General features: G+C 56.9%; 1 protein-coding gene across 1 annotated transcript in view; it reads left to right on the top strand.

Annotated features, from left to right (window-relative positions):
* The window catches only part of KSR2 (kinase suppressor of ras 2), a 60,716-nt gene that overhangs the window by 18,209 nt on the left and 16,079 nt on the right, over positions 1-26,428 (top strand). The window contains 11 exon segments of the mRNA XM_040081135.1: positions 5,763-5,832; positions 6,419-6,502; positions 8,869-8,936; positions 9,118-9,216; positions 10,365-10,483; positions 12,570-12,674; positions 12,676-12,739; positions 15,203-15,244; positions 15,447-15,513; positions 17,020-17,068; positions 17,807-18,174. Of these exon segments, the coding sequence (XP_039937069.1) occupies positions 5,763-5,832; positions 6,419-6,502; positions 8,869-8,936; positions 9,118-9,216; positions 10,365-10,483; positions 12,570-12,674; positions 12,676-12,739; positions 15,203-15,244; positions 15,447-15,513; positions 17,020-17,068; positions 17,807-18,174 (1,135 nt within the window).

The following is a 26,428-nucleotide window of genomic DNA, read 5'->3' as shown; positions in this document are numbered from 1 at the left end:
TTTTCCACAGCCTTGCTGTTCCTGGCAGGAGCACGTTCCCATCTGAGTCATCCCTGGCCCGGGTCAGGAGTGGGTTTGGAGGCTTCTCTCTGATTTTTACCATCCCTTTGTCCTGATGGGAATGGATTTTCACAGAAGGCTGGAGGGAGCTGCAGGAGGAGCCTCTTCCTTAGTAGCAAAAATCTGGCTGAGGGAACCACAGGATCATGGAATAACCTGAGCTGATCCTCAGGGATCATTGATCCAGCTCTGTCCCTGCCCAGACCCCCACCAATCCCACCCTGGGCATCCCTGGCAGCGCTGTCCAAAGGCTCCTGGAGCTCTGGCAGCCTCGGGGCCGTGCCCATTCCCTGGGGAGCCTGGGCAGTGCCAGCACCCTCTGGGGAAGAACCTTTCCTGATCTCCAGCCTGAGCCTGCCCTGGCCCAGCTCCAGCCGTGCCCTGGGTGCTGTCCCTGTCCCAGAGCAGAGATTGGAGCTGCCCCTCAGAAGGGAGCTGTAGAACAGCTGGAGTGACCTGGTCTCCAGGGCTGTCCCCTCCCTGCCCAGTCCTGTGTGACGACTCCATCCCATCCACTGTGGCGCTGCTCTGGCAGTGTCCCTGGGGGATTCTCCTGAATCCCGGTCCTGCCTCTCTCTCTCTTCCTCGTGGCTCTGTGAGCGAGGAATTTGCAGTTTGTGGCGCTGGGCGTGGGCGGGATCCCAGCCAGGCATGGCCAAGTGACAAGTGCTGAGATGCCACCAGAGCTCCTTGAGCCGCCCCAGCTGCTGAACCGTCTGAAGGAGCCCCTGACGGGCTGACCTGGGGTGGGTTTGGTGGGCAGGGATGCAGGACAGTGTCCAGTGGGTCAGGTGGGAGTCCCGGAGCCCTAACCCCAGCTTTTCTGCCGGAAAGCACCGGGCTGGACCCAAGGACATGAGGGTGGTGTTGAAGGTGACGTGGGGAAGCAGCCAGTGCCCTCTCTCCGTGACCATCCCACCCCCGGAGCCGGCTTTGTGGGGGGACACTTCTCCCCAGCCACCTCCGGGAGGGGATTCCCAAAGGGACCCTCCTTTCCTGGGGACCACCGGTGGTGCTCTCCTCCCCGAACCTGCCCTGTGTGAGCCATGGCAGGGGCACTCCCCAGCTGTGTCGGTGGCACAGCTGGCAGCTCCCTGCAGCCACATCTGGCCACAGCTGGCAGCGAGGCTCCGGAGGGTTTCCCACCCCGGCAGCGGAGTCGGAGGGCGCAGCTTTGTCCGGATAAGCCTAATTGAGCCTGCAAGGCTGGGAACTGGTGGGGAAAACCCCCATGTGAGGCTCTAAGCCAGCTGAACGTGACATTTGAGCTGGATAAATGGGATTGTCACGCTGGAAATGGGAAAGGCCCGGATCAGAAGGGGACTCGTTCCCAAGTGGAGAGGTGCTCCGGGAACAGCTCCTGCTTTGGATGATCCCCTCTGCTCTGGCTCAGGTTTGGTTTCATCCTGCTGGACCCATCCTGGACCTGGCTGTGATCCACAGGGTTGGAAGGGACCTTGAAGACCGTCCCATTCCAACCCCTGCGTGGACAGGGACACCTCCCACAGGATCAAATTCCACGTGGAATATTTGCCACGTGCACTCACGGAGGGAGCCGGTCACTGCCTTTACAGCTTGAATCCTGCATGGATTTATATCCTGGGGAGGGAAGGTTGCTGCAGCAGCTGCTCTGGGATCTCTCCCATCCCATTTTGGCCTCGAAGCAGCACGGGCAAGGCCTGTGGTGTCTCACAAAGGGACTTTGGTGACGAGAATCTCCCTGGGGTGCTTGGCTCCCAGCTGGGACCACGCCGGAAATAAACTCAGGATGGTGGGGAGACACTGGGACAGTGTCCCTGGAACTGCCACAGGCTGGGACATCGGGACTCTGTCACTGGAGCTGGCACAGGGTGCCCAGAGCAGCTGTGGCTGCCCCTGGATCCCTGGCAGTGCCCAAGGCCAGGTTGGACACTGGGGCTTGGAGCAGCCTGGGGCAGTGGGAGGTGTCCCTGCCCAGGGCAGGGGTGGAACAGGATCATCTTCAAGATTCTTTCCCATCCAAACCATTCCATGGATGATTTGTCTCTGGACTGGGATTTTTGCCTGCTGGCAGAGATATTCCTGATCCTGGATATCTTCTGCTGTTGAACTCTGCTGGGAAGAGGCTCCACCCTTAATCTCTCCATGGGACTCGCCCACCTTGGGAGCATTTTGGTGACAGGCTGGGATGTCTGGGATAAGTGCAAGGTCTCCTGGCCATTTCTTGGCTTTGCAGTGACTCATCCCGGGATTCTTACCCAGTCGATTTTATCCGTCCCATTCATAGCGTGGACATCTGTTTGCCGTAGTAGCAGAGGGAGGGTTTGTTCATCCGGCTATCTCCGTGATGGATAACGCGCTCCCGCCAACTCCCCGCCATCCAGACAGGGGCCAGGAGATGAGGGAGAGGCAGCAGTGACAAAAACACCGTCCCCAGTCCCCGTCCGTGTGGTTCGGCACCGCTGCCGCCCCCGGAAGGCGCTCCAGGCGTCCCTGGTGAGGCTTTGGGGCTCCCTGAGGGCATCGCCGCCCGCTCTAGGAGGGTGGAACCCCGAAATAACGGAATAGGGAAGCTCCGGGTGCTTTTCTCCATGCAGGACGTGCCCAGGCATCCCAGCCGGGAAACGGCCGGAATTCGCCGGGACGGCGGCGGGGGCGGCGAGGGCGTCACGGCCACGGCAGCGCCGCCGTCCCCGTCACCTCCGAGGCGCGCGGGTGCCACTCAGGAGCGGCGCTGGCTGTCACAGCTGCCTGTCACCCCCCGGAGCGGGCTGGCAGCGCTCCTCTGCCGTGTCACCCGTCAGGGACGCGCCGGAGGTGGCTGTCACCCTTCGCCCGGTTGGCTTCCCCCTTCCCGGCTCTCCTCCTGGCGCAGCTGATCCCTTCAAGCGGCTGTTGATTTTGGGATGAGCTGTGCCGCGCGGGGCAGGAGCCCTGACCTTTGCTGGAGGCGGCGAAGGAAAACGCGGAGGTGCTGGGAGGAGAGTGGCATTCCCCGGCATCGGGAAGCGGGGTTTGGTTTCGGGAACCCCTCAGGAGGCAGGAATGGGGCGGGTGACCAGGAGAAACCTCCGTGGGGCTGCCCAGTGGGTGCCACCCTGCGGCATTCCACTTGTGCCCGATAAAATGTCAGCTCAGAGTGGGAGATGGGGAATTGTGGCAGGGAATTGTGGCCGGGAGAGTTTGGATTTTCGAGGCAGGCAGGAGGTTGTTGGGGATAAAGGTTTAGGTAATGACTGGCACGGGGGCAGCGGAGGTCGGGGGAAGCTCCAGGGCTCAGGAGGGAACAGGGAGAGAGGGAGGATGGAGGAGAGGCCGCCGCTGTCACGCTTCGAAGCTTGCGAGGATCAATCGATCCCGCTGCCCCTTCTCCATCACGGGGTCCCCAGGGCAGAGCCTGACCCTCCCACCCTGACACCAGACGTGCTCGTGGGGTTTTTCCGCCTTTTAATTAACGCTAATTGTGGCAGTTCGGGGGGTTTCAATGAGAATATTCCTCCCGCGCTGGGGGGAGGCCGCTGCGTCTCCCCCTGGGCATCGCCCCGAGTTAACACTGCCAGCAACAGCTTTTCCTCGGGGTGGGAATCCGGGTAAAGGGGAGAATTCCCAATTAACTCCAGAGCCCCCCAAGCCCTCGGGGCCGATCCCCGGTGCCTTTCTCTGCCCTCCCGCCCCGCTCCGCTGCTTCTCCCTCCTGCCAACAGCGGCTCTATTGTTAAACGCCGCGATCCTGCGTGGCTCGCTGCCGCTAATGAAGGTAATTAGCTGTGAGTCACGTCGGGCTCATTTACGTTACGAGGTCAAAATCCCCGCTACACTTCAGTACATTTTTTGCAGCGAGCACATTTAGAAAGTAATTAAAAGGCTCAGCAGCCGCCGGTGCCTCCATCCCCTCTCCCCCTCGCCGGGCTGGCAGGATTTAATTGAGGCCAGCCGAAAGTTACTGGCAATAAATTGTGGCTGATAACGTGGAGGTTGTAATTTAATTCCGGGAGAGGAGCTGCTCTGGCCCGGGTGTTTGGCTCGTCAGGGAGCGGCGTTGGAGGGGGGATGATGAAAACTCAGCTCTGTAACGCGGGTTAGCGAGGGGGGAATGACGCTCAGGGACGCGCCGGGCTGTGCACGGAGGGGTCGCTTGTTAGAGCAGCACCTCTGGGATCCGTGGACCGAATTCCCACCCCTGCGAGGCTGTGGAGGGAGTGAGGGGATGCTGGTCCAGGGTGAGATGTCACAAAGGCTGGTGGGAAAATACCAAAAATACTGGCAACGTGGTGCTGGGGACAGGAATTCCCTTCCTTGGATTTGAAGGGAGCTTATAAAAATTAGGGAGAGTGGCCTTTCAGACGGGTGGATAAAGCCATGACACAGGGAATGGCTCCCACTGCCAGAGGGCAGGGCTGGATGGGAGATTGGGCAGGAATTGTTCCCTGGCAGGGTGGGCAGGGCCTGGCACAGGGTGCCCAGAGCAGCTGTGGCTGCCCCTGGATCCCTGGCAGTGCCCAAGGGCAGGTTGGACACTGGGGCTTGGAGCAGCCTGGGACAGTGGGAGGTGTCCCTGCCCATGGGAGTGAGATGATTTCAATGTCCCTTCCATCCCAAACCATTCCACGATTCCGTGATTCTGACATCTCAATCGCCGCCTCTGCCTGCGGAATGACCAGAAGAGGAGAAGGATCCAGAGCCGCTGCTGGTGGGAGGTGCTGGAGCAGGCTCAGCCTGGGATGCTCCCAGGATCTCTAACCCCGGGAGCGGGATGTAAATGTAACCTTCAGCCGGCGAGTGCAATTAGAGCCCCGTGCCTGCTGCTATATTAAAATGGGATATTAAAGCAAACAGCGCTCTCCCCGCTCCCAGGGATAATATCCAGCGCCTGTTTAGCCAGGGATTTGCCAGCGCTCTGAGCAAACAGCCGGGAACCGCCACTGGTGCCCGGGAAACCTCTCAAATCCCTCAGTGAAAATCCAGCCTTCGGATCCCGGCGTGGATCCGCTCCCAGGGCTGAGCATCCTGCAGGCCGGCGCCTTTCTCGTGGCCAGGAGGAGCAGGAAGAGCAGCAGCAGCAGGAGGAGGAGGAGCAGCTTTTCCACCCTCGCTGAGGCTGAAGGAGGGTGTGGAATCCAAGCATGGCCACGCTCCTGATTACCTTCCTGCTCCAGCAGTGCCAGGGAAATTCCCTCTTTTTCCTTATCCCTCACCCAACTTTTCCCTTGGATAGAGACTGCTTTTAACTCTCTTCTCCCCCTGGGATATGAATGGAATCACCTTTGGGGTGGCCGGCACTCAGCTTTTCCTCAGCTGCCACCTCAAGCCGTGATGTCTTATTACAAACTGACGATGAGGCTGTTCCAGCTTTATTTTCCCTCTCTTGTTCGGACATTGTGATGGGATTCCAAAAGTTTTGCAATCCCACCCAGCTTGCCCATGGATGCACCCTCTCCTCTTCCTCTCCTCTTCCTCTCCTCTTCCTCTCCTCTTCCTCTCCTCTTCCTCTCCTCTTCCTCTCCTCTCCACTGGGTGATGGGATCTGGGACAGGAGACCCCAATTCCCACAAAGCCCAGAGGTCTCCTGCTTTCCAGACAGGGAGCTCAGTGGGGAACTCCAGGGGGAAACAGCCGGGAAATCCCATTTTTTTGTGCGCATCCTTTGCTCTCCTTCCCAAAAAGCTTGAATCCCGGCTCTCGATGTTGTCACCAGTGCTGGTTTTCCCGGTGTCTCCCTGCAGATACGCTGTCAGTGCCTCGCTGGTCCCCGCAGATCCCTCGTCGGGATTTAGGAAACTCCATAAAACACAGGTAAAACACCCTGCAGCCGTGCCAGGCTGGGGGATGAGGGACGGGCATCTCCCTCCCCATCTCTGCTCCAGGCACTGGGGACATTCCCCCTCTTTCCCGAGCTGGGCTGTGCTGTCCTCCAGGCCCATTTCAATTCCATTTCAGTTCAGATCTGCTTTAGATAAGGCTGGAGTCGCTATCGACAAAAGCTCTGTGTTATCTGTGACCTTGCCAGATCTGTGACCTTCAGCAAATTCCCCATCTCTGCATTTAAGCCCTCCCATGACTCGCTGAGGAGGGAGAAGCACTGGGAAGAGTGCTGCCGTCCGATGGGAAGCTGCTTCCCGAGGGGCTGGAAACGTCGGTCCCCAGGGCAGGGAGGGGTTTTGGGGGTGCCCGGGGTAGGCAAAGCTGGGGAATCACGGGGAGTTGGGATTGGATTCCCTTCGGAACAAGCTCCCAGAACCAAAGGAAGTCTCGGGGATGTGTGTTGGCCTCCCTAGAAACATTCCTCAACACCAGCAGCAGAGAGAGGCTAAAGCAGGGCTCGGGAGATGGGTGAGGCTTCAGCTCTCCCTGGCCACTCTCTCCGTGTTTCTCTCCACAGGTTTTCCACCAAGTACTGGATGTCTCAGACCTGCACCGTCTGCGGGAAGGGAATGTTGTTCGGCTTAAAATGCAAAAACTGCAAGTACGGCGCCGTGCCGGAGCTGTTTGCGTCGCGCGGAATCGCGAGGGGACGCTCGGGGTTTTGCTGGGGGAGCCGAGCAGGGATGTGGGCACGGAGAGACCAACCAGGCCCTGGCCAGCTCATCCTCACAGGAAGCTTTAATGAGATGTGGGACCGGGTGAGCACCACCCCGAAGCGGGGCTGGGGCTGTGCCTGCGGCGGGATCAGGCTCCTCGGGGAGGATGTGCCTGCCAGACCCCGGCTCTGCTTGCTCCAGAGCTCTGAGTCAGATCCTGACAGTCCGCCTCCCCTAAGCCTGGCTTTGGAGCCCCGCGTTGTGGAGATTCCCCTCGGAATTACCTGCAGGACACGGGGAATGGATGTGCTGGGGCAGGCGGGGACAGCTCTGGGCATCAGCGGGGGTCTGGACACAGTTTTGGGCTGTAGCCTCTGTTTCTGCCAAGTTTTGGGCACCTCTGCGTCCTGGCAGGGTCGTGGGCCCGAGGAGCCAGCTCAGCCCAAATCGGTTAATCCGTGGGGCAAAGGAGAGGGGAGCAAACGGGACAAGAGCGGGAAAGCAGCGAGGCAGAGGCGGGGGCTGCTTCAGCCGCTCTCCAGCCGCCACAGCCCGGCCTTGGCCGGCCCCTGCAGCCACCAGCACTCGGGGGAGCTGCTGCTGGAGCCGGGATTGCCTTTCCCGGGGCTGGGAGCTGGGAATGCGTGATTGTGTGCGGGTAACGGAGCGATAACGATCGCTGCTGCCGCTGATTAAGCGCTGATGAGTTGGTAAATTGGGATTTAAACCTGCCGAGAAGCGCTGGGTTCCTCCACAGCTGGTGGGGCTGTTCTGGATGGGATGTTATCAAATACAGGGATTTTAAAGGGGTGATTCCCGGTGCCTCCATGCTCCAGGAACTGGAGGTTTTCCCGTGCTGGAGGAGGGATGTTGTGCCTGCTCCCCGGCCAGGATCAGGGATGCTGCGGCTCTGGCTGTGCAAATCCTGCTCCCTGTAATCCGGCTGAAAAGAACAAATCCATTTCCTGGCAGTCAAAAGTTGGGAGTGAACACAAGGCATTTAGGGTTTTTTTCCCAGCCTTCCCCAGAAAGCAGAGGGGAACCAACAGGTAAAACAAACAACCGGACCCCAAACCCCCCAAGCCTGAAATACCAAATTAATTCCTGCCTTTCCCTCTAGGAACAGCTCTGTAATAAAAGCTAACACGGGCAGCTCCTGAATTTTCATTACCCAGCTCATTGACTTGAAGCTGCCGTTCTATTTTTTTTCCCCCCAATCATTTCCCCTTGTTTTGATAAATCCTTTCCTCCTTTTCCCCTTTTCCCTCATGGCTTTCTGCCGGCCTGGCAGAGCCCGAGCTGGGGATGCGTTTCCAGCCTTAATTAAGGAGGAATGGGAAGCATTTGGGAGTCTGCCTATGCCTATATGCATGACCCGGGGGTGAAGCCCTCCAGGCTCCTGCCCTGGCTCCACAAACCGGGGAAAACTCTGCAGATTATCCAGAGGCTGCAAATCCTCCCTTTATTTTGGCTAAATGTCCTTAATAAATCCAGGAGAGGAGAGCGCAGGGACAGGGACACACCGGGGACCGGGGCAGCCACTTCCTCCCCCTCTGCTGCTCCTGAATTTAATTAAGCATCCGGCGGCAGGATGGTGGGAACGGGGGTTTCATGGGATGGACCTCAAAGCTCGTCCTGTCCCACCTTCCAGCAAAGCCTTCCCCCAGCGCGGGACTCCGCTCCTTTCATTGCCGCTCTGGCAGAAATGACATTTTTGGGGTGTCCTCAAGCCTGGTCCCCGCCCGCTGGCAGAGAAAGGGGTCGCTGGGCAGAGCCCCCGGGATCGGGAATTTCTGCGCTGCTCCGTTGGGGTGGATGCGTTTTCCAAGGGTGCGCAGCGCCTGTGTCCCGCCGGTCAGCCCTTCCTGGTCCTCCAGGATGCGCATCCCACACCGCTCCTTATCCCTGAGCCCGCCGCTTGGGAATGATGGGGAGCAGGGAGCCTGGAGGGTTCGCTCAGCCGGAGCGGGCAACCAAAGCCTTGCATCCAGTCGCCCTGCCGAGGGGAAAAGGAGGAAAAAGCCCCGAGCTCCATCACAGAATCCCAGAACGGCCTGGATGGGAAGGGGCCAGTGCCGCACCTCCCATTATCCCAGGCTGCTCCAAGCCCCAGTGTCCAACCTGACCTAGGGCACTTCCAGGGATCCAGGGGCAGCCTCAGCCTCCCTCCTGGGGAGCCATTCCTTCCCCAAATCCCATCCAACCCAGCCCTCCGGCAGTGGGGAGAAGCTCCCCCTTATCCTGTCGCCCCACAAGGTCTCTCCATCCCTCGATGTTCGCTCCTCACTCCTCTCTCCCTGTGCCCCGCCAGGCTCAAGTGCCACAACAAATGCACCAAAGAGGCTCCTCCGTGTCACCTGCTGATCATCCACCGCGGAGGTAAGGCCCTCTGGCCCCCTCGCTCCGTGCCTCCGGGGATGTTGCCAGCGGGTAAAACTTTCAAAAGTCCCCCCGGGCGATTCGGGAGCCGGACCCAGGCGGGGTCCCCGGCGGGACGGAGGCTCCCGAACCGCTTGGGCGCTCCGGGGAAAATGTTACCCACCGTTTTTTCCGCTTGTAGGGAGACGAGCCGGTCGGGGCGAGGCAGATTTGCATTGCAAACCACTTCCACCCACCCTCCCCCTGCCTCCTTTTCTTTTCAGATTCCCCACCGCACGGGGTAAGTCCAACCAGGTTTTAGCCTTTTGCTTCTGTCGAGAGCTCAGGGCGGATGCGGGACCCCGAACCTCCCGGTGCATGCGGGGTCCCCGCGCCGGGGACGCGGCCGTGGCCCTGCGGATGCTCGTGGTGCTTTTTGGAGCTGCCTTATCCCGCTCCCCTGCGGGAGAGCCCGGCCTGAAATCCACGCAGAGACAGGCAGAACTTTGCAGCAGGACGGCGGGGCGGCGCCTCCCACCTCTTTTCTTCCAGATTTTGGCTCTCTTGCTGGCCAGAGGACCGCGACTGCCTGAGGGAAACGCTTCCGATCGCTCTTGCCTTGAATTTTGAGCTCTTTAAGCCGTTCTTTTGTGTTAAATATCCCCCCCTCCCCCCCCACCGCGAACCCGCTCCTCGTTTTAATCCCGGGGGAAAGGATTGCGCTGGCGGCACCTCGGAGGGGGCAGCTTTGCAGCCTCCACCCCACCGCCACGCCCTGGCCTGCAGCAAATTTGGGTGGAAGCGGTGGAAGGCCCGCCCGCGGGGCTCCGAGCCGCTGCAGACCCTGCCCGGCGGGCAGGGAAGGCAGCGCCCCGGGGCGCTCGGGCTCCCGGGATGGGCAGGAATTGGGATTTAGGGCTGCGGTGCTGCGAGAGCCGGAGCTGCCCGCGGTGTGTTTTAGGAGCAGCATGGCTTTGGGGTGGCCTCAGCATCACTGAAACACCTCCCCACACCCCCCCAAAAAAACCCCAAACCAGCTCTTAAATCCGTTATCTTGGGGTCAAACCATTCCTGAGCCCCCCCAGACTTCAGGCTGGCTTTTCCTCCCAAACAATCTCCCTGCTGAGAGTGTTCCGAGCCGGCTCCTTCCCTTCGCCCCAAAAAGCTCCGGCAAGGAACAGGATTTTGCCACGGCTCGCGGAGGGGCCGTGGCAGCTGCTGCACCCCCCAGATTGCCGCCTCACACCCTGGGGGGGTTGGCTGTGGCCGGGGTGCAGGAGGATCCCGAAGTTCAGCTGCCATCCCAGGCTGGAAGTGCCGCGGGAATCGCTTTGGAGAGCGGTTTGCAAGTGCAGGGTGACCCCGAGCGCTCCCGCCGAGCTTTGATGTCCTTCCCTCTCTCTTCCCCTCCTCTCCATCCCCTTTTCCCTCTCTCCCGTCTCAATCCAGCAAGGTTAGTCCGGACAGAGTCGGTGCCCTGCGACATCAACAACCCCCTGAGGAAGCCCCCGCGGTATTCGGACCTGCACGTCAGCCAAACGCTCCCCAAAACCAACAAACTCAACAAGGTGAGCCCCGAGCCCCCCGTGTCCACGGCCCGGAAACAAATATCCACAGCTTTGTGGAGAGTCGTGGAATCCTTCCTGCTGGGGAAGATCTTTTAAGAAAATTGAGTTTGAGTGTTCCCCCAGCGCTGTCCCCTGTCCCCATGTGCCACAACCACAGGGCTGGGGATCCAGCCTCCAGGGATGGGGATCCAGCAGTGCCCTGGGCAGCTGTGCCAGGGCTGCACAAACCTTTCCCTGCAGAAATGTTCCCAGTCTCCACCCTGAGCCTCCCCTGGGCCAGGCTGAGGCCGTTCCCTCTGCTCCTGTCCCTGTTCCCTGGGAGCAGAGCCCGACCCCCCCGGCTGTCCCCTCCTGTCAGGAGCTGTGCAGAGACACAAGGTTCCCCCTGAGCCTCCTTTTCTCCAGGCTCAGCCCTTTCCCAGCTCCCTCAGCCTCTCCTGGGGCTCCATTCCCTTCCCAGCTCCGTTCCCTTCCCTGGACTTGTATCCAATGAAGTTATTTCTTTCAAAAATCAAATGGGATTAGCACTTCCAGAACAGCCTGGATCCCGCTGTCCCAGTCCTGCTCCGCTGTGGCCTCTCAGTCTGAATTTGGGGTGGTTTGAGGTCTCTGCTCCCAGCGGAGGCTTCAATAAATAACCAATTTATTGTTGCGAATAAAACAAGCCTGCAGTTTGATTGTCCCTGGCGAGGCTGCTCAAGCCAGACCTGACAGAGCACCCGTCTCACTCCTGCTCTGCGTTGATACCATAAACCCATCACAGCCTCGCTTCTGATGGAACTTAAAGCCTGTTGGCCTCCAGTGGAAAATTCCTTGGAGGAAGGGCCGGGAGAGGGGCTGGCAGGCTGGAAGTGCTCAAAAAAGAGGGATATCATTGATGTGATGGGGAATGGATCAACAAAACCCTGAATCCCCAAAGCCTGGCTGAGCTCCTCCAGCTCTCAGCATCTTCTGGCTCTGGGAAAAGTCTGGGTACCAAGATGCTCCTGGGGACACTGATTTTAAAGCTCAATCTTTTTAGGAATCCCTTGGTGCAGGGATCTGCTCTCATTTTGTTGTTTTGGGGTGGTGTTTTTGTCCTGAGCACTCCCATCCAGGCTGACATTCCCCCTACAAATATTCTTATTTCCACAGGGGCCCCTTCTTACTTTGGTATTTCTAAAAGCATTTCTTAAAATGATTTTTTTTTTTTTTTAATTTTTTTAAAGGTATCCTGAATGAAATCATGGAATGGCCTGGGTTGGAAGAGACCTTAAATTCCTCTAATTCCAACCCCCCATCTAATTCCACCCCCCCTTATTGTTGTGACCTTCACTGCTTGCTTAAAAAACAATTTACCTGACCAAGGCTGTTGCGCATGGAATGATGGAACCAATACGGGTTTCCTGGAAAGCCCAGCTCATTTGGGAATTAGTTAATTAAGACAAAATTACCTGCTGGAGAGGGCTCGTGCAGATTTTTTAACCTTGGAGGGAAATTCTGTGTGGCTGGGAGTGCTCAGCACTGCTCAGACCCCGTTCAGTGGCTCCAAGGGGGGAAATTCTGGCCTCGATTTTCCTTCTTGGATCCAAGATTTCCAAGCAGGTTTTCCTGCCTGCTGGCTCTCCATGGTCCCTTCCCACCCATCCCAAATTCGCTGGTCTTGACTGGGAAGAGTCAAGGAATGGTGGGGAGTGTCTTGGGATGCACTGGCTGCTCCTTCCGGATCCCTCTGCTCCCTGCAGAGCCCTGGGGTTTGGCTCCGAGGAGCTCAGCAGGAGCTTCCAGGACCCTGCTGTCCCCAAGGTGGTGGCCCCAGTTCTGTCCTCGGTGGCCGTGGCTGTGCAGAGCCAGGAGATTTGGGGAGCCCTCAGCCGGGGGTGAGGGTGGGAAAGGAGCCAATTCACCATGGGAAATGGCCTCAGGGAATACAAACACCTTTGGGAAAGGCTCTGGAGCTCTGCCTGTTTTCCAGGGCTTCTGGAAGAAGCGGGTGGGACACTGCAGCTGTCACTTGTCACCCGGGGTCCTTCGCACCTCGGCGTGGCACCCACCGGCGCTGCTCTCACCGCCTCCTCTCTTTCCCCCGCTTCCCCGTGTCCCTCAGGACCACATCCCGGTGCCCTACCAGCCGGATTCCAGCAGCAACCCCTCGTCCACCACGTCGTCCACGCCGTCCTCGCCGGCCCCGCCGCTGCCGCCCAGCGCCACCCCCCCCGTCCCCCCTGCACCCGTCCCCGCAGTGCCCGCGCCAGCAGAAGCAGTTCAACCTGCCAGGTACTGCCCCCCGAGAGGCACCCCTGTCCCGGGGCGTCCTTGGGACCTGGAGCAGTTCCAGCCGATTCCCTTCCTGGATTTACGCTGGGGTGGGGAGGAGGCGGAGGCGGAAATCAGGGGAGATGATGAGTTTAGGATAATTCAGGCTGGGGGCCTCTGGCTGAACCTCCCGCATGAGGAAGGGTCGGAGCTGAAGGCTGGATCCAGTCTTGGAATCCTCCGAAGTTGCAGCCAGCCCGACTTCCGCTGCTCTTGAGGCTGCAAAACCTTTCCAGGCGTGGATTTTCCATGGCATTGCAGCTCAGGTGCAAGGGGAGAGCGGGGGCTGATCCCTCTGCGAGGGCAAACTGAGGTGACCCTGCCGTGTTTTTGGGGTGCCGGGTCCCCAGCAGGCTGGCAGCGTACGCGGGGTGACGGGTGGTGCTGGGGGTGTCCGGCGTGGCTTGTCCCATGGAATCCCTGGGGTCCATCTGCTCCCCCTCTTCAGGGATGGTGGGAGAGGCAGCGGTGGCTGCAGGACACAGAAGTTATGGAAGATGGCCCAAAAAGCTCCTCCTGGGCTGGGGGTGTGTCAAAGCCTGTCCCAGCGTGTCTGCTTTCCTTTGGGATGTCCTGCTGCTCCGGGAAAGGTTCCCTCTAGGAGGCAATGGCTCAGCATCCCTCCTGGAAGCGTGTCCATCCGCTCCCAAAAAACTGCTGGGGAGGGGAGAGGAGATCTCTGGGGTGCTGAAGCACTCCTGGTGGCCCTGCTCCATCCATGACCTCTTTGCTGGAGCAGCTGGAAGGCTGGGGCCTCTCCTGCACCCCCAGAATCCCAGGATTAATGAACTGCTGGGGTCGGAAGGAAGCTCAGGGTGGCTTCTCCAGAGGAACCAGGCAGAACCTTTGTGCTCCACTGCGGTGCCTCCATCCTGACAAGCCTTCAGCCAGAGAGGAGGAGGAGGAGGAGGAGGTTGCCTGGCAGAATCCATCACCACAAACACTTCCAAAAGTTGGGAAAACCCCCCAGCAACCAACCACCCATGGTGGCCTGGTGTGCCCAGAGATGTGTCAACCCTTTGGAGCGCCTGGGATTCAGGCAGGATCCTGGAATGGTGCGAGGAGGACATCAGAGGAGCTGGGAGGAAGCCCTTAGCACTTCCAGGAATGGTGTGTGACCCATCCATAGGGTCAGGATTTCACCAGGAACAACCCTGGAGCCTCCAGGATGCGGGAGGACACGGCGTGGGTTCCGTGCTGCTGTGACCCAGCACACGGAGCTCTTCCAGAGCCGAAGTATCCCGGTGTCTCAGCATCCCGACCCCCCGGCAGGGCCGGCCCCGAGCCCGCCTGGTTCTGGGGGTTCCAGCCTTTGGTGACCCCGTCACGGGTCACTTCTGGAGCAGACACCTCCCTCGGGGGTTTTGGGGACATTATTTCTCATGGTTTAAAGCAGAAACCACGGATTTCACCCCCTTTTGGGGACCTGGAACCCATTCCTGGCCAGCAGGGATGGAGCAGGGCAGGATCAGACCCTGGCAGCTCTGGGGGCTGTTTGCTCCTGTTCTATTCCCGTGAGGAGCAGAATGGGATCCAAAGCAGGACTGACCCTGCTTTCATCTTCCCAGCCGGAAAGTTTTCTGTGGTTTATCCCATCAAGGTGGCCATCTCAGGGATTAGGATTTGAGTTTGGAGACTGTGACACGGCGGCCTTCTCCTGCCGGAATTACCTTCCATGCTCCTTTGATGTTGGCTCAGGTCCTGCTGCAGGGCTGAGGTCGGACTCTGGGGTCTCCAGGCTGGAGAGGGGAGGCTGAGGGGTGGCTCCTGGGGTCCTGGAGATAAGAAGGCGACTTCCAAGCTGGTGCCAACCTCTGGTGGCCTCAGCAGCTCCGAGATCTTCACACCCATGACCTGCCTGCCCGTGGGACCGGATCAATCCTTGGGCTGGAGATGGGAGCCAGTGGATGCTCCCAACACCCGGAGCCTTTCCGAGCTCTGGCTCTGGACTGTGGCTCCCAGGACTCCTTCCAGGAGTGGCTCCAAAGCAAGGGAGAAGAGGGTGGAATGTGGCCCAAATGGGCAGCAGTTCCAAACTCGGCGTCTCCATGATGCCAAGAGGTTCCCAAATTCCTCCGGAGGGCCATCCCTCAAACCCTGCTGGCAAACTGGTGTGCAAACCCCACCAGTGGCTCCATGGGTGACATCAGCGCTCTCCAGAGGTGCAGAAGAGTGGATGTGGTGGGGGGAAATCAAGTTATAATCCAGCAAACTCTTTTTTTTTTTTTTTTTTGCCTGGTCATCCTATGTGCCGATTTGGAATGTGGAATATTCCATGCGGGGGGATGTGGAAGTGGGAGAGGTTGGATCACACGGGAGGGGTTCGCACAGCTGGGGCTGAGGTTTCCTGGTGAAGAGCTGGGCACAGGCTGGAGCTTTTCCAGCTCCGCAGGTCAGTGCTGAACCTTTTTTCCTCTTTTCCAGCCTCCCATTACTACAAGTACAAGCAGCAGTTCATTTTCCCAGGTAAGGCTCTCGGGAAGTTTTCCCTGGGATGCTGGGATTTCTCCTGGTGGGGACGGGTGCGTGGATCCAAACCCTTGGAATCTGCGCCGGGGTGGGATTTCTCCTCACAGCCTGCCCTGCTCAGGGTGTCGCTGAACCGGACTGGGGGCGGCGGGCGGGGTTCAATTCCCGTGGAGGGCTCTGACTCCTCTCTTGTTCCCAGATGTGGTGCCTGAGACGCCGACCCGAGCCCCGCAGGTCGTCCTGCACCCCGTCACCTCCAACCCCATGTGAGTGGCATCCCCTTCCCTCTGCGCCCCAAATCCTCCGGGCACCCACGGGTGCTCCCCTGGCCTCGGGGGCTCAGGTGGCCCTGGTGAGACCCCGCAGCTCTGGGAGGATGGGGAGGGGGTTCATTTATAACACACGGCTCCTCACGGCGAGGAAAAGGAAAAAAAAAGGATTTCAGTCCAAAAAGTCAAGGGATTAATTAAATTGTAATTAAATTAAAAGCAGATAACCAGGATACCTTTACCGCTTCCGATGTTTTCAAGCCCAGTGAACTTCGGGCTGGAAGCTGGGAGAGGCAGCATCTAATCAGGACTAGAACCATCCCTCCCCAGCAGGTCGAGCCCGAATCCATCATTCCTTAATGTCCTGCGCCTGTGCTGCTCCAGCAGGGACATTCCACTGCTGTGTCCTTCCCGAGCCTTTGGAGAAAGGCCATTTTCCAAGGATTTCACAAGCCAGGGGTTTAAGGGATCAGGTCTGTCCCCACTTTGTGGCTGGCTCATCCACACCCTCCAAATTCCTCTGGGGATCCTGTGGAGCAGAGGATGGAACCACTGCCCCTTGGGAATTCATGGAAAAATGGTGAAGTCAAAGCCTTTTTTTTTCCTCCCCCTTCTTAACGGAAGGTGTCAGGACAGAGGATTTTGTGGGTGGGACAGCTTTCAATACCCCAAAATCTGTGATTCCCTCTGTGTCCCCCCACTGAAAACATCCCACGGGAGCCATCCTGGGCTTGGCTGTGTTAAACACCCCTGGATCCTCGGGAGACAGGAGCTCGTGCCTGGGATAGCGATGAGGAGCCGGCTGCTCCTGCAAACCGCCCATCCATGGAGATGTTTTGCAGCCACCTGGGCTTCCCAAGCTGCTCAAAATACCAGGATTGACCCCTTTTCTCTAGGATCCTGGGATTTATAGTCTTTAGTGGCCGTGGGATGGGATAGGACTCGCAGGATTGACAAGTCCAAGTGGCCTGGAGAGCAGAATTCCCCTGGGAAGGGATTTTTTTATTTATGTGATAAATAATAATAATTTACAATATTTTTCTGTGATGTTTGAAACCACCCGAGCTGCTCCAGCTGATCCCTCAATCAGAATTTCCCTAATTCCCTGTTAATTGTCAGGAGCAGCGAGACCCTGGTCACGGACCCGGGGCTGGGAGGTGCCGAGGGAACCGGGAAGGAGAAGAACTGGAAAACCAGTCAGATTCCGGTTCTCTGCTGCAGGGAGAGGATCTTTGAACCCTCCACTTCCCCGAAATGATTCGAAACCTCCTTTTCTTTCCTTCTGCACTTCTGCTTTGGCTGGTGTTGGTTGAGAAGAAATCTTAGAGATCCCTGAAAACGGCCCGGGTGTGGTCGGAGTCTGTGGGGGGGTAAATCTGTCCCTTTCCCCGGGTTAGTGACGCCTTCTCCTCCCTGATCCCTTTATCCCTGGGGCAGGAAGAGGGAGTGCTCCCCAGATCCCGGTGTTTTTCCGTGGTGTTAATTCCATAATTCTTTTAACAGCCTGGAAGGAAACCCATTGCTTCAAATTGAAGTGGAGCCCACCTCGGAGGTGAGACGGCTCCTGTGCTTAATGGGCCTTGGTTTTAAGGATATCTTGGGGCACATTTCCTGGGAAATGGGGACGTTTCCCATCTGTGCAGCGGAATTGCTGATAATTGAATTAAAGTCCAGGCATCCGTGTCCCCACCCTGTGGAGAGGGACCCTCCTGGGCTTCGAGTTTGAAATTCAGCGAGGTGTTTTTAGGACGAATTAAGAATGCGGTGGAAAGGAAGGAGGGGAGAGGGAGGATGAGGTGTTGTAAATCCTGTAGGAAGTCTAAATGGACCATCAAGGGGTCTGGGAATAACGGGAATTAACAGAGCTCAGCTCAGCCAGGGGAGGATGAAACTGTTTTGAGACAAATTCATTAAATCGCTGCTGGGCCACAATCTTAAATTGAACCCCAGGGTAAAAAAGTGGCTCCACGTTTATGAAGGAAGTGGTGGAGTCCGCAGCTCTGGAGGGATTTAAAGCCCTGTGGATGTGGCACTCGGGGACATGGCTTTGTGGTGGCCTTGGCCACGCTGGGGAAGGGTTGGAGTCAATCTCAGAGAGCTCTCCCAACCTAAAGGATTCCATGATTCTATGAAAATCTGGGATTCTGCCAACTCTGTGTAGAACGGGGCCGCTCCCTTGGCTTTGGGAGGCACCTGCCTGGTTCCTCTGGGTCTGAGCGAGCAGGAGTTGGATCAGTGGGGCTTTTTCCCCCCCAGTTTCATTGTTCCTGACGTCCTTTGCCCACCCCAGAACGAGGAAGGCGCCGAGGAGGTGCAGGAGTCGGAGGACGACTTCGAGGAGATGAACCTCTCGCTGCTCTCCGCGCGCAACTTCCCGCGCAAGGCCAGCCAGACCAGCATCTTCCTGCAGGAGTGGGACATCCCCTTCGAGCAGCTGGAGATCGGGGAGCTCATCGGGAAGGGCCGCTTCGGGCAGGTGTTCCACGGGCGCTGGCACGGGGAGGTGGCCATCCGCCTCATCGACATCGAGCGCGACAACGAGGACCAGCTCAAGGCCTTCAAGAGGGAGGTGATGGCCTACCGCCAGACCCGGCACGAGAACGTGGTGCTCTTCATGGGGGCCTGCATGAGCCCTCCCCACCTCGCCATCATCACCAGGTCGGAATCGGCTTTTTTTTCTGTCCAGAAATTTGTTTTTCCCACCCAAAAATTCGGTTTTTTTCCCCGTCGTTTCTCCCTCCGGTCCAACGGCGCTGTTGGGTGGAGTTTGCTGCCCTAAGGAGTGGGTGTTCTCCGTGTGCTGTGTCCACGCTCTCCGTGTGCTGTGGTTTGTGGTGTGGAGGACGCAGCAAATCCAAACGTCTGTCCAGGCAGGTCACTCTGCGGTGGGGGGGGGCGGAGCTCCGGACAGGAATGGTTTGTTTCATCCAGGGTCAGGCTTTATTCCAGCATCATGGAATCATGGAATGGTTTGGCTTCGGTTGGGTTGGGAAGGACCCTAAAGCCCATCCAGCCCCTGCCCTGCCATGAGCAGGGACACCTTCCACCATCCCAGGTTATTCCAACCCGGCCTTGGGCACTGCCAGGGATCCAGGGGCAGCCACAGCTGCTCTGGGCACCCTGTGCCAGGCCCTGCCCACCCTGCCAGGGAACAATTCCTGCCCAATCTCCCATCCAGCCCTGCCCTCTGGCACTGGAAGCCATTCCCTGTGTCCTGTCCCTCCAGCCCTTGTCCCCAGCCCCTCTCCAGCTCTCCTGGAGCCCCTTTAGGCCCTGGAAGACTGGGAGGCTCCTTGCAGCTTTCATGGGAGCAAGCTGGGATTTGGGGGCTCCCAGATCACCCTCCACAGCTTTCTTGGTCTCAAGGCATCCCCAAATACTTGCCCTCACCCACATTCCCAATGGGAATGCAGCACTGAGTCTCCCGGTGTAATCCATGCTTGGTTGGGCAAAAAATCCCACCCGGTCTGGAGGCAAAGAGGCTGCAACTGCTCCCAGAGCAGCTGTTGTCCTGGGAAAGACATTTATTCCAGGGAATTCCATGATTTCCTTCACCCCAGACCATGCCTTCAGCCATGGGACTGGACATGGCCCTGCTTTTCATCCCACCCTCGGTTATTTTCTCCCAGAGATGCTTCCCCAAGGTGAGGTTGAATTTTCCTCCTGGCAGCATTTCAAAAGGCAATGGAATGGCACCGCTTCCAACAGCCATCAGTGATGAAATATTGCATCATCTTTCCCTATTGTCCCTAATTTTCCCAGTCCCTGATCCCAGATGGGGTGGCTCTGCAGGTGCTCTGCTCCCTCTTTGCCCAAAACAAAAGGGCTTCACCCCAAATTCGTGTTTCCTCGTCCCTTGCTCCCTGCTCCGGTGGGTTCATGGATCGTGTTTTCCTTGGGAGTTTCACCCTCCGGGGTCAGGGTGACTCCAAAGCGGGGCCGGCTCTCCCCAGCTGGCGCCTGGGAAAACGACGCTTTTTATTCAGGACCAAAAATGAGCCATCTGGGGAAAATTCCGCAGCATTTCCATCTATTGGGTAGCTCCAGGCCAGAAGCTTTTGGAAAAGTGTGCAAACACACGTATTGACGGATGAGTCAGAGCCCCCATCCATGTGTTACACCGCGTTCCCAAAGGAAAAGGCGGCGTCTCCATCCCGCTCCGCGGTCCCTTTGCAGCCCCCCTTCGCTCAGCTTTTCAGCGCTATTCAATAGCAAAACCTGGGAAATGTATCCCTTGATTTCTTTCTTTTTTTTTTTCCTTTTTTTTTTTTTTTAATTTTTTTTTGAGCCATGGAATGTTTTCCCTTCTGTTTTCTATTCTAATGGGTTCTTTCTATAAAAGATGCCATTTTTGACAGTTGGACAAAATCAGTCTGTGTGCTGCTGCATCCTGGTGAATTAATGTGAGGAACGTGGAGCTCTGCTCGTCCTGTTCCTCTTCCAGCTGTGCTTGGTCCTGTTTTCTAAGGCCAAAATGTAAATCTGTTAAACTGCCCAAAGTATAACCCAACCTCACAAGATTGCCGGGCATCACTTGTTTGTTCCTACAACCCACTTTGATCTGCATCCTTCGAAAGCTGAACCAATATCAGCTTTAAACCCAAGGATGGATGGGATTTTGGGCAGGAATTGTTCCCTGGGAGGGTGCTGAGGCCCTGGCACAGGGTGCCCAGAGCAGCTGTGGCTGCCCCTGGATCCCTGGCAGTGCCCAAGGCCAGGTTGGACACTGGGGCTTGGAGCAGCCTGGGATAGCGGGAGGTGTCTCTTCCACCTGGAATGGGATGGGCTTTAATGTCCCTTCCAACCCAAACCATTCCATGATTCCATGAGAATTTTAAAATTGCGACTGGAAACCCATTTGATTTCTCCTGCTGGGATTCCTGGGGTGTGGGAAAACTGGTGGGGCTCAGCTCAGTCTCAGAGGATTTTTGGGAAGCCCAGGACTCTGTGAGTCCCATAGCCCGGAGGAACTTCCAGACACAATTTTCCTGCTTTGAAGCTCCCCGTTGGGCTCTGCTCCGCTGCTCTGTGACAGCACAGGAATCATAGGATTTTGGAATAGTTCGGGTTGGAAGGGAAGCTAAAGCTGATCCCATCCCAACCCCTGCCCTGGGCAGGGACACCTCCCAGTGTCCCAGGCTGCTCCAAGCCCTGTCCAGCCTTCCTTGGGACACTTCCATGGATCCAGGGGCAGCCACAGCTTCTCTGGGCACCCTGTGCCAGGGCCTGCCCACCCTCACTGTGGAAAACTTTTCCTTGTGTCTGATCTAATCCCTGTATGCAAGGACGCTCCCTTGCTCTTGTGCTGGCACTCCCTGTCTGGTCTATCCTTGGCTGAACATTTTTTGGGAAGTCTCTGGCCATCTCCTGTGGGGAAAAGCCTTCTCACCACATGGAGGTTTCCCTCCCATCCATGTTTCAGGTTTTTCCTCAGGGATATGACAGCCCTGGGGCTGCTGCTCGAGTGTTGTAGGGATTGAGGCTGGGAGGGGACAGCGTGGCCTGCGTGGGAATGGTTCAGGATACTGGGAATGGTGTAGGATATTGGGAATGTTCCAGGAGGTGGCACTGGGGGAGCACTGCTCATCCAACAGGACTTTCCCAAAGGGACCCAGGTTTTCCTTGCTGCTTTATGGGAATAACTTTAAACCAGGCTTTGCTTGGAGTGGGGGAAAATCATCCCCAGCCGCCTGAGGAGGGGATTATGGCTACAACCCCAGGATATCAGGATTTCCTCACCCCCCCTGTGCCCATTCCCGGGGCAGGACTTTCTGTGTGTGGAAAAGGCCACTTTTCTTCTGGCAGCCCACAAGTGGCCACTCGAGGCCGTTTTTTCCACAAAATCCCAGCAATTCCGTGCTGCTGTTGCAGAAATCTCCGTTTCCCTGCACGTCTGGGAGCAGCTGCGTGTCCCTGGGAAGGGGCTTCACCACGTCGTGCCACCGGCGCTGCCGGAAGGGGGTTATTTATAGCCGGGTTTATTTTTACTTTTCCCCATCCCGACGTTTTCCTTCCTGATTGCCTGTGATATTCAGGGATCGTCTCATTAGCAGAAAGAAATTTCCCCATCCAAACAGCACGGACCACAGCGCAGAAATGGAAGGGGAAACTGAGGCAGCAGCTGGCTGAGGGTGGGATATCTTGGGTTAAAAATCAGATTTTCTCTGTATTATTTTCTCTCTCTCTCTCTCTTTTTTTTTTTTTTTTTTTCTTTTTTTTTTTTTTTTTTAATGGATAAATGGGACCAGCACTGTTTAAATGTCCTCATCAATGATAAAAACAGTGGGATCGAGACTGGAGAGGAGAAGGCTCCAGGGAGAGCTCAGAGCCCATGGCAGGGCCCAAAGGGGCCCCAGGAGAGCTGGAGAGGGGCTGGGGACAAGGGCTGGAGGGACAGGACCCAGGGAATGGCTTCCAGTGCCAGAGGGCAGGGCTGGATGGGAGATTGGGCAGGAATTGTTCCCTGGCAGGGTGGGCAGGGCCTGGCACAGGGTGCCCAGAGCAGCTGTGGCTGCCCCTGGATCCCTGGCAGTGCCAAGGGCAGGTTGGACACTGGGGTTTGGAGCAGCCTGGGACAGTGGAAGGTGTCCCTGCCCACAGCAGGGGTGGCACTGGGTGGGATTTGAGGTCCCTTCCAGCCCAACCCATTCCATGATTCCTGAGTTGTCTCTCAGTGCGACAGAAAAGCAGAAATCCAGGATTTTTCACCAGTGGGAGGTGGCGAGTGCAAGGAGCGGTTCCGTCGGAGCCGCTAATGGGTTTTCTCTTGGGTAATGAGCGCTGGGGACAATTAACATCCATCTTAATTAGTCTGGAGCAGGAGCGGGCGCGAGCCTTGGTGCTTTGTGCGCTGCTTAATGGATGGTGGGAAACGGTGGCGAAGTCCTCGGCTCGGCGGGAAGGAAAGGGCTGGAAAAACTCCCTGGCTGTTGGAATAACGAGCTGGCTTGGCTGGTGGGGAATGTGAGAAAGCCAGGCCTGGGTAAACTCAGCTCCTTGGGGCTCCTGGTGCCCAGAGCAGGAACAGAGGAAAAGCCTCGGCCACACCGGGGGCCTTCCAAGGATAAAATCCTTTCCTAATCCTGCTAAAATGACTCCAGCCACCCATGAAAGCAGAAAATCCCACATTTTAGGGTTCTGGGTGTTCCTCCTGAGGGAAAAACAAAGGGGGGATTGGAATGTTTATTGATGCTTCCCAAGGCTCCAGGAGTCTGTGGTGGAAGCAGGGGATCAGCACACAGCACACAGCTTCTTGGGGCTCCTGTTGGTTGGGAATGTTGTTTGGGAGAAGGGAGCGAGGTTATCCCGTCTGGGAGGAGATTTGAGCTGGAGTTTGCCTGGGCTTTGAGCTCACGCTGCCTTGTGAGGGGGATTTGGAGCAGCTTTTCCAAGATTCCTTGTGTTTTTAGCCAAAAGCTCCAACGTGGCTCTCGGAGCCCGTGCAAGGAGTCTGGGATTTGCTCTGGGACGCTTCCGGCTGGGTTTTGGCCCCTCTCTTGTCACGCCAGGCTGACTTCAGCTTCCCAGGGTGCCACCGGGGCTGTGCGGCCATGATTTATGTCCCTGCTGGGAAGACCAAGGAGAACATTGAGGAACATTAGGAATTAACCTGACCTTGGCAGAACCGTGTAGAGAGAATTAATTTGTCGAAGGTGCCCTTGGAGCAGAGGAACTTGGAATGTTTTTGCTGGAGCGGGAGCGTCTCCTAAACCCTTCCCTGGAGCTGTTGGCGGTGGGGGGGTGGAGGCAAACCCAGGCCCTGTCCTTACCTGAGATAGCAAAGATGAAATGAGAGCTCGCTCTTTTTTCCTCCGTGGAAAACAGGTTTTAATGACAGGAGCACATTCCCTGGCACTAATTAATAGGGAAGGCATGAGAGCAAGGGCTGGGAGGAATATCCAAGGCACTTCAGCTGTTTATTCATGGATCACTTCAGTGCATGGACGAGGTATTGGGGTTTACTTTGATTTTATAATGGATCTCCATGCTGGACTTGGCCAATATTTAATGTTTGGCTCTGCTGCTGGGAGGAACAAGCCCTTCACAAGGGACGCTCTCCCATGCCTGGACCTTGTTCCCAGTGGGCACGGAAGAGCCCTGGACAAAGCTTGGCTTTAAACTCTTCCGAGCCTCTCCCAGTGCCAGATCTCCTGACATTTACAGGCACAGCCCAGCTGGGAAGGATTTGAGGCTTGTAAATTTTAATGCTCGGGAAGCTGGGGATATTGAACTTGATTTGAAGGGTGGGGGGAAAGGGGAAGAGTGAAAACCACGGCACTTAGGATGGAACAGATCGAGGCGGTCTGGTTTTTCCCTGTGGATGCTCCGTGGTGCTTGCAGCCAGCTCCCTGTTCCCTCCAGGGCATCCAAATTGTCCTTTGAGCCTTAATGGACCACAAATTGAAGGGACAATAAGGTCAGGTGGGATGGAGCCCTGGGCAGCCTGAGCAGCGTCACTGCCCATGGCAAGGGTTGGAATTGAGAGGATCTTTAAGGTCTCTTCCAACCCAAACCATTGCAGGGCTCTATGAAATTGGATTTTTCTCCTCAATGGACATAAAACGAATCCTTCCAGCCTTCCTTCCTGCACTAGGAATTGAAGGAGAAGCCCTAAATCCTGTTCAGTGGGAGGGAAACTGAGGCAGGGAGTTGCCGCCTTGTTTTCCTCCATGCCAGGATGGAGCCATGCACTGACAGGACGCAGGGAATGGCTTCCCACGGACAGAGGGCAGGGTCAGATGGGATTTTGGGAAGAGAGTCTTCCCTGTGAGGCCTTGGTGCAGACTGCCCCATCCCTGGAAGTGTTCCAGGCCAGGCTGGATGGGGCTTGGAGCAGCCTGGGATAGCGGAAGTTGTCTCTTCCTGTGGCAGGGGGTGGGATGAGATCATCTTCAAGGTCCCTTCCCACTCAAACCATTCCATGATTCTCTGATCCTGGAGCGTTTCCGAAGTGCCTTTCAGGTCCTGCCCTTCTCTCCCTTCTCCTGGGTGTATTTTGGGAAGGGAAGCCGTGGATTCCTGTCCCGCATAACCCCGTCCATGTTCGAACACCCACTTTGGGAGCCAGACCCTTCCTCTCTGCCTCTGTTATTTTCCCTTTTCCCTGCTTTTCCACCGCATCCCCTTCCCTGGCAGTTAAATAATGGAGCTCGTAGATCATATAATAAATAGGGATCGACTTCATGCCAGGCTCTGGATCAGAATGGATTGACCCGTGGGAATACACTCCCTCCCAATCGATGCCGGGCCATCAGGCCGGATAAATCTTGATAACGACTGACAACGGGGAAAGTCAATACCTGGATTAATATATACATTAAACCTGGATATATCTTCCACCGGCAGGCAGCAGCTTGGGGAGGGGCCTGGAATATCCCGAGCCGAGAGGATGGTTGGGAATGGGGAAAAGCGGCAGCTTCATCCTCCGTGTTTGATGTGGGAACATCGGGGCTGGCTGAGCTTTCCTTACCCACTGGAGCATCAAATCCCCGCCGGCGGCTGCTCCTTAACGCGGAGGATGCTCCAGGGGGAAAGTTTTCCTTTGTGCTTTAAGAGTGTTTTCAAATGCCGTGGAAATATTGCTGGTTTGGCCCTGATTTCTCCAGGAAAGTGCTAACACAGCGGGATTTGCTTTGCTGGAGAGGAAGGGATTTAAGGAAATGCCTTTGATTAAGTGCCTCGCTGAGAGATGGTCCCAGAAAGTCCTTCCGCTCGTGCCAGCTCTTCCCGTCCCCATTGAGTGACATCACAGCACCATTCCTGATTTTTCCAAGCACCCTCAATGCCTGGGATCCTCTTTGGGGCAGAGCGGGGCTGCCTGTGGGAGATCCATGTGCTGGCACACTGCCTAGCCAAAGAAACAGATCCTTCCTGTGACAGCAGCATTAACTTTTTAGTAATAAAAATCATTATCACTATTCCAAAGTGGAGCCGGGTTCCGGGGAAGCAGTCGGCTCAATCCGAAGTTCCTTTCCTTTCTCCTAAAGGGCTTTTAAAAAAGATTGTTTTCCAACCTGGAGTTCAAAACAGCCAGAGGAGCAGGGTGCAGAGAATATACCAAAGAAAAGGAGGCTGAGGCACCTCCGCCCATCCCTGTGCACCCCAATCCCTCTCGGAGCCGATTCCGAGCGCGTCCTTCCCAAAGGCAGCAAGTGGCACCTGGAGCATGGAGCTTGTTTGGATGACTTGTTTGCAAGCCCGGCTTTAGCTAAGCCCCAGGGGCTGCTTTGCATTCACCTGGCTCCGAGCTCCTCTCCCCGCAGCTGGAGAAGAGCTCGTCTCCTCTATTTCCTCCAAATAAAAATGCACGGAGTTGGCTTTTTCCAAAGAACTTGTTTTTTTCCGAGGCGATGATAGAGTTGGAGCGACTTTTTGGGGAGGCTGATCCCCCTCCTCCTCCTTTTCCTCTTCCTCCTCCTCCTCCTCCTGCAGCCCTTGTGGTTTGGCTGTAGTTATCTCGCGTGCCAGCTGCCGGCAGGAGAATTTTGCTGCCTAAGTAATATCCATCAAAAGCCGGTGCTCCCATCGGCTGGAGAGAGCGGGATGAGGGAAGCGTCGGCTCTCCGGGGCTCTTCTGTTTCCTCCTGCTGGTTTGGCCCTGCAGAGGCTCCTCCACGGGGACCACGAGGGTCTCCCCCATCTCTGGGCTGGGGACATGGGCTCTGCCTGAAATGGCAGGAACTGAATTCCCCGGCAATTCCCGTTGGGGTTGCTTTGGGGTCAGTTGGAATGGCGTTGGATGGGACGAGCATTTCCAGCCGGGAGGGGCCGGGATCTGCTGGATGCTGGTGCTCAGCTCACGCCTTTTTTGGCACTGAGTTTTGGCTGCTGCTGCCATACAAGCACAGAATGGTTTAGATCGGAGAAGATCCTTAAGATCGTCAATTCCAACCATTCCCGCAGCCAAGGCCGC

Source organism: Hirundo rustica, chromosome 17, assembly GCF_015227805.2.
Source record: "Hirundo rustica isolate bHirRus1 chromosome 17, bHirRus1.pri.v3, whole genome shotgun sequence".
Taxonomy (NCBI): Eukaryota; Metazoa; Chordata; class Aves; order Passeriformes; family Hirundinidae; genus Hirundo; species Hirundo rustica.
This window is presented reverse-complemented; position numbering and strand designations above follow the sequence as displayed.